Source organism: Cebidichthys violaceus, unplaced genomic scaffold (assembly GCF_023349555.1).
Source record: "Cebidichthys violaceus isolate CVI_PGR_0920_01 unplaced genomic scaffold, fCebVio1.0.p SCAF_21, whole genome shotgun sequence".
Taxonomy (NCBI): Eukaryota; Metazoa; Chordata; class Actinopteri; order Perciformes; family Stichaeidae; genus Cebidichthys; species Cebidichthys violaceus.
This window is the reverse complement of record NW_027176384.1, coordinates 1,339,150-1,352,341: the sequence shown is the minus strand read 5'-3', so window position 1 is coordinate 1,352,341 and position 13,192 is coordinate 1,339,150. Positions and strand designations below refer to the sequence as shown.

Genomic DNA, 13,192 nt, shown 5'->3' with positions numbered 1-13,192 from the left:
TTGTGAGATTATATTTCTAAAATAACAAGCTATAATAATAATAATAATAATCAGATGTTACAGAGTCTGCTTTTTTTGACTAAACAGTGGGATGCACTAAAATGTTTTGGATCTTTGTCTCACTCTTCTGATGCGTGTTCTGTTAGTAAAACTAGACTGTGGTCATGTTTTAAATAAGTCACAGTTGTGCTGCTGGACTGTGAACTTAGCATATTCATATCAGCTAAATGGTTTTACAAATGGTTTCTTTAATCTAGTGGTTGCTGGTTTTGGTTCTTCTCACTAGAATTGTTTGCAATTGGTTGTACATTCTTTGGTTGCCATGGTTTCTCATGCATCAATTATTAGGAAACAATTATTATTGCACAGAAGAGCAGAAAAAACAGTGAACCCTCTTGTGTACCATGCTAAATGATTTTATAATTTCTTTACTTTGTTTCCAGTAACTGTTTCTTTAAGTCTAGTTTTAAAAGCTGAGGTCTACAGATAAATGACATGAATGAAACTTAGTTATTCTCTGACAAATCACTCCTGTAATTAAATACCCCTGCAGTATAGTATGTCAAAGTTCAACTAGGTCCAGTTCGAGAATTTCCTCATCAAAGGGTTACAATACAATACACAATAATGACTAACTCATGCTATGATTTAGTCCCATGTATATTGAAGTAGCCAATAGTATTAACAGTGTTAACGTCTGTACGTAGCAACTGACTGTCAAATCAAATAAAGAAAGTTAAATTGAATAATATCTCAACAATATTTATTGTCCAATTTCGAATTGAACTGGATGAATTATAAATAATACATACTCTAATAATAAATAATTGTTCTTCTCATTTCAAGTAAAATAAGAGTTGGATAAAAAACATTACATAACAGAAAGCTTTAGAAAAATGTGGCCCTTAAAATAAAGTACTTCATTTCAGAAAAAATGTATTTAACTGAATTGTCCTGCAGCTTTAAATTCAGTTCAAATGTGAGATGGTACATTCGCTAAAAAGAGTTATGCTTTGTCTCGTAGTGGCACTTCGCATTACCGCTATTAATAATAGTCATGGTCTCTGAACATATGAAACTTACTGGCATTAAACTGTCCGTGGGAAGAATTAACCAATAAGAGTCTGTTCATTGTTGGTTAAAGACTCTGGTCTCTCTGACCATTTTTCTGTTTTTGGAGAACATCATGTGAAATAACTTCTGACTGACGTTATTCTTCTACTCTTCGTTCTCTTTCCTCGTCTCTTGAGTCGTGAACCTTGTCGGAATATATGTGATTGGCTGAGCTGCATCACGTGGTGTAATTTACAACGTATGCAATTGGTCGGTGTGTTTACTGCGCCACTGAACGAGTGCCGTAAAGGCTGGAAAAGCTGCGCCGGTTAAAATAAAAGCGCTCCATCAAAATGTAATAATTCTCAATTATCTATCGGTTTTAGGTCCAGGGTCTATTGGTGACCCCTGCTCTACTGTATTAGGCCAACTGTTTCAGTGAAAACACATCGTATTGTAATTTCTAAATAAATAACATGAATATTTATTGTTGCAGTTCTTTTACATTCCCTAATGTCAGTTACCATCTCATTTGAATACAGTGATATTCATATTATTTGATATAGAGGGCCAGCTCATCACGTCATCATGTGTTTTCATGAGAATTTGATATAGTATAAAAGAGGTAAAATGTTCTTAAACATTTATACTAGCTGTATCTAAGTGGTGTTCTTATTCGCTTTGATGAGACAGTTGAAGAAAAGGATTACACCCTGCATGGGACAGTTTCCAATGTAAAAGTATGTAGATTTAATCTAAATAAATATTAATAATAAAATATTAATAATAAAATGACAGTCAGTTGGCTACCTGAACTCAGTGGCGTTTAACATAATGCGTTATCTCACATATCCCAGACAAAATAACACTGATATCCCGACAGTGTACATTTCATTTCACGTTACCTCAAATAAATGATCAATTCGCCGTTTGCGCCGTCATAGATAGTTCTTCTCTCATCCATGGTGCCATCTTGCCGAGGAGCACACACCGGAAGCAACACGCTGTCTGACAAAGCTAGCAGTTAGTAGCTATTCTCTCCCCCGGAGAACCACTCCACGTTAAATGTGCATTATTTCACAAGTGGTTTGGTTTATACAAAATATCCCGCGGCTGGTAGGGACCGAAAGTGTTTCATGTTAAGTTTTTCTTCCAAAGGCAAACTTTCACGTTTGTGCTGTAGGAGATAATCCACACGGCTCGGCTGTTCAACTGCGAATGACAACAGCTAGCAAATAGCCAATCAAATTGCAGCGGTGCAACAGGCAATCAGCTTCTGTTTTTTCTGTTAAAGTAGCATGAGGAAAATTGGAAATGTGAGGAAAAGGAAATGATGCATGGGAAAAACTTATAAAATGAATGAACAATGTGGAATACCTCAATGTCTTTATTGCTGTTATTGAGTGAAGCGTACAATGTTTAAAACATCCATCCAGTTGGAAACTGCCCACTTGTATGACATTGGGAGTGTTTAAAGAGGCTACAGATAGTGTGTTTTGCATAGGCTTCGCGCTACACAAACGAGTGTCTGGTTAAACATAGAAGAACTTTAAAAAACATAAAATGGACAAAAGGTTGTAAAAACAAAAAACATTATGAAACCACTGTATTAAAAAAAAACACATCATAAATGTCACATTAAATCACATTTAAAAATATTTTGGTCAAGCTCCTCTGCTCTTTTCAGGAGCCATGGAATGTGATTGTCAGACTTTTGAGCAGTAACATTGATCAATTTAATGCCCTGGCAAACCAATAATATTATCAAAGCTTGTGTCGCGCAAAAAACTATCGAAGGGAATGTGCTACTTAAGACCACATCAGTGAAAAATAAACATGAAAATCATAAGTCTTAATATCATATTGAGTTGCTTTGAGGCCATCATGTACCTCAGCTGTCATAAATGTTTTGATTGCAATCATAAGGCCAGAAGACTTACATAGTGGTAAATATCCTTGTATTGTACTAGTATCTTGCTATATGCTTCGGCACCCTGACTTTACTTTAAATGCCATCAATTAGAAAATGATCGCTGAGCAAAAGAGTGTGCATAGAGGCAATAAAGAAGTTAGTAATTAGTAGAAGTTAAGGTAGATTCTAAAAAAAGTGGGTTGGTTTGCAGATTTCCTACATTGTATAACCTACAGCGAAGGCACCTTGTCCACCTGCTTTTAAAGAGGAATGTCTGAAGATTTTAAAATGATCAAACAGGCACAAAAGCTACAAAAACAGCTAGAAATGACAAAACACATTAAAACATAAATAAAATAACACAAAGGATAATAAAAGTCATAATGGCCTTCTGAATATTCAACACTCCTATTACCACCAAAATTAACTGCCTGTTGTTGAAAAGTTTCTGGATACAAAAAAAAGCAAAAATACCATTTGTAATGAGTATAAAAATGTTATATAAGATACAGTATGATAGGTCATATTCAAAACATCACATGTGCTAACATATATTACTCAGACCATTGCTGCACTATTGGTAAGACAATAATAAAAGTGAAATCAGCTAAATTCTAGAAGTGCTTATATTTCTATCCTGAACTGGTGAACGTTGAATAAAATAGCAATGTGTGAAGCTCTTGCTTTAAATATAAATAAAAAAAAGGAGATGGAAAATGTACTGTATGAGGGAGAGAACTGATTGCACCCATCTCTTTGGAATGTGGAAACTTTTAACTCCTCTATTCCGTCTCTATTGGAACTGTCGACATGGAGTACAACAGATAAATCTAAATTTAATTATTTTTTTCTTCCTGACAGGATTGTATAAAGTAATTAGTACAAATGTCCAAATTTCACAGCATTTAGTTTCTTTTAGAAAGCAAGAATCATTGTGCAAAGGCACTATACGTGGCAACCGTACAAAAATATGATGCTGTTTCGGTACAGTGCTTGGACAGCGTCTCTCCTGTCCCTCCGTTTTCTTGGGTTCCCTCTTGGGAGTATAATCATTATTTGGTTCTTAAGACAAAGTCAAAGGAAGAGTCTTGGATTGTCGGGGTCCCCAGCTTTAGTGGCTCCTTCAAGACATTAGTGTCCCATACCTGGTGAAAGACACAAAACGAGTCCATCAGCGGCATTACTGCAAGTCTGCAGACAGGTGTGAGTTAATAACTCTGACCGTGTGACAAAGACGGTCAAACCAAGCAACAAACACCACGTGCAGTTAACTGCAGTCAGTGTGCAGTTTAAAGGCCACTATGCTTGCTTTCATAAAACCTTGAATATCAAACTCAAAAGAAAAGACCCTCAGCTCTTCCAATCTTTTTTTTTTACTACGAATCAAAATGATTTTTACTGCTTTTGTTTCTGGGTCAGAGTTCAAATTACAATTCCATTAACAAGACTACAACTTTGAGAGAGATATTTTTGGGGGTGTTTGCTTGATTGACAGATCTATGAGTGCTGCTTGCTTGCCCCACTTTAGCTTCGCCCAGACTCAACTCAAAACGTGTTCTTATTTAGATTTGCAGGCTCCAAGAATTTGACAAAGTGGCAATGAACATGAATCCAAAATCAGACTTGCAAACATTATAAATGTCTGTTGGTCATTTTCCAAACTGCTATAATTAATTTTGAATCAAGAGGCCAATAAATTCTTACATTTCAAGTAAGAATTTAAATTACCAAAATTGGAAGTTCTCTAATAGAGCCAAGCATGTGGAGTGTGAGGCTGCTAACTCACATGTGGCCTCAAATGTCTGCAAGGTTCTGCAGCCAACTACTAGCAGGCCATACAAAATCTATACAAAGCCTCGGTCATCCTCCGAGTCAGACTGTGATGGTGTGCTAATCTCCAACATACCAGCAATAATTGTGACAAATCAGCCTGGCAGGAACACTGCCTCTTACGCTCGTAACACGAGAGGCAGGACCGCGGTTGATGTGCACACGAGTGGGGAAGCTGAAAGCTTTTGAGTGGCGTCAAGGTGGCTGTTGAGTGGGTTTACAGAGGTGAAATTGGTGTGTATTTATGTGTGTGTAATGCTGTGCGCTGCACAACCCACACATTTAGCAGACATGGACAGATTCCCTCAAGGCCAAAGCCCCTCTTTTGCCCGCTGGGAGAACAAAAGGAGGAGGAGGCGGCACTCAGTTCGGATTTTAAAATAGCAAGCAATGCCCTAAGTGGCATCCTAAAACGGTGTGGCGGCCAAACAGCGAACTGAAAAAGACTGCAGGGAAGGCTGTGATGGTTTTGCAACACATGGTGGCGTATAAATCAAAGAGCCAGGGACGAGATGGCACACTTAACGAGAAGGTCACACCTCCAGTCTCTGAAAGAATTACCGTCTTGCAAAAGTGCTAGAACATTTCTCCCAACAAACACAATTGGAAATGTTTGCTGGGATCATGTGCGTGAGACACCTGGATATTGGTGGAATCAAAGGAGAGAAATGGTTGTCTACAATCTCTGTCCTTGTCCTTTTTTTCAGACTGTAGAGCTTCCCTTTAAACTTAGCCTGTGTATTGTCAGCAAGTAGGCTGCCTACAAGTACAAGTAGGCTACTTTCTGGGTAAAACCTGTCAACTCATTTTGGTCATTTCTATGTTTTTACTTTAACTAAAAGAGTAAGCTGTCCTGTTTTGGTTTCTAAAACCAATTGCTGAGCTAAGAAAAAAATTGGCATTTCAGAGGTTCTGAAAAGTTGAAATGTTGGAGCCACAAGTTTGCCATCCAGTATGCATGCCCACATGTCTGCCCGCCCATTTGTGTGTTCTCTTGCACTCACATTAACAAGCTCTACAGTTACAAGCTGACACTTCTGGTGCCTTGTAAAAACTCACCGTTGGCGACTGATTTGGTCTCCCCTCTGCCTACCACCTGCAAGACATGAAGAATAGGAAGGTGACAAGGCAGCAAAGACGAAGACAGACGCAGAGAGGTAGCAAAACATACTTGCAAAGCCTACAGTTGAAGCAGAAAGTGCCTAGAACCACTCCTGAGCTTACACTTCCACCTATACAGACTGTTGAACCTATCCAGGTCTGCCTCAACAATCATTAGCAATCATCTTGCCTTCCCTGACATCACAGCATAGCATGGTTAGCTAATGACAAGTCCGCTAACCGCTACCTTTCCTTTCCAGGGCCTGTTTTACGTCAGTGCAGACCGCCGCCTGGTGCCCTCCAACCCAACTACTTACTGTGGCGGACCACAGCCTCCGGTCCGCACGGCAGCTGTTGGCTGCAGGAACACACTACTACCAGTGTAGGAAGGAAGGAAGGTTTATACTAAAGTTAAGTGGGTAGGTGGGACATCTTTGTCTTTTTAAAATGTGGGGCTTCAGTCCTACTTAGCAGCTCTACAAACACAGCTTTATCTATGTATAAAAAATAAAGAAAAGAATATATATTCATGTCAGGTTTAGCCAGACTTGTTTGAAAATGTGAGGCGATAACAGTGATTCAATAATGTCAAACAGCCATTGTGCAACTCAGCAAGGCGTCTTACTTGTAAAGAACGCTGTAAACAGTTTCTCCATTAGAGCAATATAAAGTCGAGTGAAGTTGGACTGAGAGTAGTGATTTGTGGTTGTCAGAAGAGGGAGCGGTGATGTGATTCAGCCATTTGTGAAAAGCGTTCAGACTGCAGTTGGACAACAGGCGCACTGTTAAAGGTTTTTTTACGACGCAGAATTTACACGGAACTGTAATCTTCTGGATTTTGTTGAGTCAGCTTTAACAAGTTATGGGTGTTAATGGAGTCAACGGCCTGATGCTTTAAAATTGACTTAACGATTGCTTCGTTGATATGTTCTCTTTGTTCCTTTTTATTTTACAGCACTTGGAACATTTGTCACATGCTTTATAGGTTTCATTCCTAAATGTGCTTTTTGGAAAGCAATTGATGTTTATTGCTCAATGTTTACAAAATGCACATAATTACATCCTCTAAAATGTTGTGAGTTTGTGTGTGAAGGGACTTGAATAATATTCAGAGAGAGAGAGAGAAAGAGAGAGAGAGAGAGAGAGTATGCCAGAACGTACAACACATTTTTCAAATCATAAATACTGTGGTCCGAAACTCTTAAGATATAATCATTATGATTAAAATAAGCAGCAGCGTCCAACCACAGCAGAACAGAGCAAAGCTTTGCCAACAACACAGAGTAAAAAGTGGACAGTGTGACAGCAGAGCGTGAGGTCATTCTGTGATAAGCGCTTTGAAGGAACATGGAACAATTACACCTTTACCTCTCCAGGCTTATTCCAGATTAAACGGTGAGATCAACTAGCTATGAGAGTTCTTTAAAACAAAAACAAACATAAGTGAATGTTACTCCGATTCCTGCCACACCACCATCAAGATCTTGAGATTATTATTATAATTACAATATTCCTACACCATCTCTTTAACATAACGTTCCCTTGATTGACATCTGGAAAACTATGAAAAACCACAGGAAATCCTTTTAAGACCACAAACCAAATTGGCATGGTTAAAACTACATCTGGATGCTCATTCGGATTTTCCCAGATGGCTGAGACCGAAACACTGATCATCACCATACAAAGTCCTCAGCATGATACTAGTGAATAGTTTTAAATAAATACTAGCTACCTTGGTTGGAGAGGAACCTTTGTTTTCCCATAGACTCCTCTTGTTGGTGACGTCAACCGGCTTCAGGTCCTGTCAGAGGGAAGGCAGAAAACGAGAGGCAAAGACAAAGCATCATATCAGTGGTGCTCAGAGGGCCCAGCATTTGTAGGTCAATTTGAAAATAGTTGTCATTATGCGACAATGGCAGAGTATCTGAGATGTAGAGGAGAGGGAATGACAGAGGAGGACCGAGAGCTAGAGGAATGAGAGCAAAGGTTGACAGATGCCGTCAAGCAGAGAGGTGTTTGTCTAAAGGAAGTGGAAAATAGCACTCTCACTATGGGTCTGAGGCAATTCTTCTTCAAGACACTCCATATATTTGAATATTGGGAAAGCTTTGGCAAAAGAGTTCCAGTTTTCGAACTGATGGAAATATTTACTTGTTGGACACTCTCTTTTGGAAACACTTGTAAGCAAAGTTTCCTTTTCATATCCTCAGTGTCTCCTGCTGTGTGTTACCTTTTTGAGCACAGCCGAAATCTGCGACATTGGAAAGCTCAAACATAAATATTTGTGTGAAATATGGGTAAGAGTGAAGAGAGGCATGATGACACTGGCATGGAGCCATACACATGAGCCGGACTGAATAAAAAACACACTGCGAGCAAAGCTTATGATAAGCTTAAGATTAAATGCTTAAGTGACACTGTATACAAAACTCATGCCAAGTCCTCAATATCTACATGTACTGTATATGTATGTTATGACACATGTAACAGTGGACTGTAACAAGCTCAGACACTGTAGAAGCTTTTGTGGCCACCAGGGAGTGCCAGACAGACACTATCTCAACCTGCATCATTTAAAAATGATTATTAAATATCTGCAGTACAAAACATAATAATAATAATAATGATGGGCTGATATAGAACTGAGAGTACTGCATTTTATCACGATTGCTGGAATGATTGCAGTTCAGATGCTACAGGGTCACTGTTCCAATGCTCAACTACTGAATCCTTAAGATGCATAAAAATGATAATAGTGAGTTTTTCAAAAACTTTTGAACAAAGTAAATGTTGCATTAATGTATTCTGTCTCAACTCCAAGCACAAGCGCGGTTCATCACATTGTTCCAACTGAGTCCACCCCACTTCAAACCAGTAAGAATAGCACAGAATTTTCTTTTGCATGTGTCCACATAGCGCTTTTCTCTGGCAAAAAAAGCATTTTTTATGAAGCGTGGGTTGTCAACAATATCACCACTCTAACTGCCAGTGTACCATCCCCCCTTTGCTTTTTACTATCTATTTGGGCTATCAGTTTGTTTGACATACACATACACAGTATGAAGCATCAACCAGAGGATGCTTGCCCACATACTTTGTATGAGGATGATCTGACAGCCGTAGAGCAAGGAGGATGCAGGTGTGTGACACAATCTGTAGGACAAAAACAAGCTTCTGCTCCATTTTCTTGGTTAATAAGAGTCCCGTCCTGAACAAAAAAGTCAGAGTGCTCAGAAAAAAAGACACTGGGTGCAGCGCTATTTTTTTCCAGGGTCTTTAAAGTAGATGTTAGTTCCTCAGATTCAAAGAAAAATATCTTTGAAAAGTTAATGCATATTGATACAAATCAACACATATGTAAAGAACCATAATGCAGGTCCATTAAAACAGCTGCATCTGCTATGTATCTGTTTTAAGTAGGACTCTGAGCTGTACAGTACACGTACTGTACTTCCTGGCAGCAGCGACAGGGGTTGCTATGACGGCGACCTACCGTTGGCCTTCCTCCTGGCGTTTTGCCGCCCTCCGGGGTTTTATTCAGCCAGTCGTTAATGCGACCCGCCACGCCTGTCTTCATCCCAGCTGCTTCCTGTTTGGATAGGGTCAGAGGTCAGCTGAGCCTGGTCATCATCAGCAACAAGGCAGAGCAGGAAGTGCCAGTGAATTGGGCTCTTTCCTCTCTCTCTCTCTCTCTCTCTCTGCTCACACACACACACACACACACACACACACACACACACACACACACACACACACACACACACACACACACACACACACACACACATTTCATCAACTTTCTCACATCCTCCACCACCTCATCTCTTACCTTGAATGGGCTCCCACCACTTCCAGGTGTGCCGAACACATTGCCTTTCTCCCACATGCTCTTGATGCTTCGAATGCTGTCTGTGACCATGGGAAGATCTGCTGCTCCAGAGCGAGGGGATCGAGATTCCTTGTTCTCTCTCTGCTGATACAAATCGGTGGGATTTAATTGGTGAATAGCAGAGATGGCTGTTCTGATCAAAGCTCAGATACTACAACGACTGAGCTGCTATTAATGACGAGATTAATGTGAGAAATTACTACAGTGTATGTGATACAACATTTAGGCTCAGAGAAAGAACCAAGAATGGAATCAGATCAGATCAGGAAATTTTAATTTTGTCAGTCTTAAGTGAGTACAGTATTCTATAGATTTGTATCAGCCTTGTTGCTAAAATCTGATTAATTATAATTGATATTGATAATTGTCATACATTACGTTATGTGCAATCTGACACGTGATGTTGATGCCACATCCAGCATAGCCTTAGCCCCGTTATCTGGCTTTGACAGACAAGTCTTATTTTGTTTTCTATTGTGTTTCTGACTGGGAACCACGCAATAGTTTTAGTAATATAACAAAAGAAAAATTAGACTTTTTTAAAATGGAAGATGCACAAAGATCGAGTTGTCTATTCACATATGAAATACTTAAGTTGGACACTTAAGTTTATATAAAGCATGGGAGATGAGGAAAAAAGCATTTTATAAGGATAAACTACGCTTCTTTTTTAAAATCTTTCTGCTATTTGATATACAATCTATTTGAAATGTGCACATAAATATATGTAAATTTATAGTATATAGGAGTATATGTAATACCTGATATTTTGTATTGGTTTTGTGTATGTGTTCCTGCAAGAAGGAACATTTTTGATGTTTGCTATAAAGCTGTGCCTTGTAATCCCAAGCGGGATAGTGCAAATGTTTTGCATGACAGAGAGATAAAAACTTAATAAGACTAATGTCATGTGTCACCCACACTGATGTCACAATACTGCCAAAACGCTTCAACATTTTTGCAATTTTACAGTCGAGGAAAAGCTAACCTGAGCAGCTGAAGTGTACTGCTCCAGTCGGTTGTCTATCTTGGACACCACAGGAGAGTGAGACGCCTTCACTGTGCTGCTGGGCAGAAACAAATGGTTAGCAAACACAGCATGGGATCACTTTGTATATTATACACAGTGTGGTCAACTATCTTTAGTGCCTTGAGAAGAAGACATTTGCAACCCCAAGAGGGAATTAAACCCTGGGTTACATTTTTTTCTATTCAGCGGAACAGGACTGCAAGGCTTACATGCGCCACTAAAAGCTTTGTTCGTGGGAAAAAAACCATGATCTGTTGAATGATACTTCAGTATGTTTTTACCTCTTCTGTGCCGACTTGTTCAGGAACTCTGCCCTCTCCCCGATCTGTTGAGAAAGGTTATGGGAGCTGTAGGTTAATAAATATTGCAGTGATGTTCCTCATATGCACACACCGCTACAACATATTTTCATTCACTCTTCAGTCTAACCTTCCTTTTGATTTCCATGCTTCTAGTATGTCTTTATTAGTATGAGTAGTTTCAGTGTTAAAACCCAGTCCTGACTTGAGTTTAAAAGTCAATATGTAGACACACAAGATATTATTGGTCCTTAGATGGTTCATAACTTAAATAATAGTCTTTTAAAAGTGGATATATATCATTTTGTCTATTTTTATTCATATGCTGGATTATTCTGACCAGCAACACACAATGTAAGTAATTGTTCCCTCCCTGTGAAAAAATGCTCTGAAAGGCATGCACAAACGCACAAAAACGCACACACACACAGAAAAAAACACAGCAAGTTTTTTTTCCTCTTATGTGCTGTTGGACTGTGGGAGACTCAGAGGATTGTTTATGATATTCTTTAAAAAAAAGAGGGGGCAACACACGGTTCCTTAGGCCCACTAAACGCACAAAAGACGAAACTGTAGAAAAAGCTCACTAACCCTCCCCCTGTGAAAAGGGACCGTGTGCTCGGCTGCTACTAAATGTGGGAGTTCCCAAAATACTCCCCGACAGGAAATTCCCCATTCTCAGACGCGTTTTAAAGAGCCGTAGCCATCCGAACGCAGTTACAGTAATCCTGTTAACCCTAATCGCTTTCCTGCATCCCAGCAGCCTGTCCTTCGTTCTGTTGCTCTGTCCTTCTCTCACGGAGAACACTGTGCTTTATCTACAGTACGGAGCAGGGTTATGCTGGTTTACTGCTGATAACATGTGGGCGAGCTCCTGGGACTGTGGGTTCCACTGGGGAGGTGATTGCTGATATCGAGGCATGTTTTACTGATGTTGATGTTTTAGTGTAACAGGAGCCACAATATGACAGTTGGGCAAAAAAGAAAATGAAGAAAAAAATGTATGTTCTCAATGGCATGCATGCAATTTTGAAAACGACGGTTTCTAAGAACTGCATGCGCTGGGTTGGGGGACAATATACAATGCAATACATTATACCGTAGTAATACAGTGTCACATAAATAAAAACAAAAAGGGTTACACTGCAAAGCAACAATTCATACACACAGCACAGAGTGTAGTGTATGAAAAGTAAAACAGACAGATGCCTACACACACAAACTCAGCTGCACCTACGGTGAACATCACCACAAAGTAAAGCTGTGTCTGTGAGGCGAGTGCAGCATGGTGGAAAATTACAGTTGAACATTATTTACAAAACTGACCACAAACAAAGTGATCGATTCCAGTACAATCAGAGCTACAACAAATGTGTGCAGAAATGTTCATTCACCCATTTGTAGTTTACAATAATTATTAAAATAGCTTAGTCGTACATGCTGGCATTTCACTGGTGTGCTGTGACGTAACGAATAAAGATTTTATGATACCTGACCTTGAGTATTAGCTGACACAGAGTACCGTTCCAATACTAGTGTGTTAAAAACACATGTTCATTTTACTGGTGGGATTCACAAGCGTACAATTTTGCCAAATTTCTGACAGTTTGCTAGCACTGGCTAATGTTACACTTTCCACTGGCACCTGCCTGATCAAAACCGCACATGAGCACGTCTCAACAGAGATGAGAAAGAAGCGAGATGACTCTCTCGTTAGCTTCCATCATCAATTTTCGTACAGCATTGTTTTTCTTTTCCGGAGCTGATGATTAAAGTGGCTGAAGAGTGAGCTATTTTGCTTCTTTCTCATTTCTGCTGAGAGTTGCATATGCACATTACCGATCAGGCAGCATGTAAGGACCGTGACACGAGTTGCTGTCGTTAGTGTGTAGTGTAAATTATCTGACCCGCTTACTCGCTGATACCCAATCCAGCATTTTAGGCTGCATCTGAGGCATTTCCGATCCTGCTATTGGTATCGGAACAACTCTACAGGTGAGTTACAACAATAGGACGATGTATAAATGAAAAGAAGTACCCAACACTTGTATGGAAGGTTACTTGTTAATCTTCAA

The 13,192-nt window shown here is 39.4% G+C and overlaps 1 protein-coding gene across 12 annotated transcripts in view; it reads right to left on the bottom strand.

The window, feature by feature from the left end:
• Positions 1-2,422: 2,422 nt before the first annotated feature.
• Positions 2,423-13,192, bottom strand: part of cald1a (caldesmon 1a) — a 53,017-nt gene continuing 42,247 nt past the window's right edge. For 10 of the 12 annotated variants that reach the window (XM_068716838.1, XM_068716839.1, XM_068716837.1 and 7 more), the window contains 7 exons: positions 11,100-11,143; positions 10,777-10,852; positions 9,729-9,872; positions 9,393-9,488; positions 7,632-7,700; positions 5,855-5,891; positions 2,423-4,110 (listed from right to left, as the gene is read on the bottom strand). In XM_068716838.1, coding sequence (XP_068572939.1) covers positions 4,097-4,110; positions 5,855-5,891; positions 7,632-7,700; positions 9,393-9,488; positions 9,729-9,872; positions 10,777-10,852; positions 11,100-11,143 — 480 coding nt within the window. In that variant the 3' untranslated portion in view covers positions 2,423-4,096. Of the gene's footprint in view, positions 4,111-5,854; positions 5,892-7,264; positions 7,317-7,631; positions 7,701-9,392; positions 9,489-9,728; positions 9,873-10,776; positions 10,853-11,099; positions 11,144-13,192 lie in introns of all 12 variants that reach the window. The other 2 variants (XR_011103513.1, XM_068716841.1) reach the window with 2 other exon arrangements.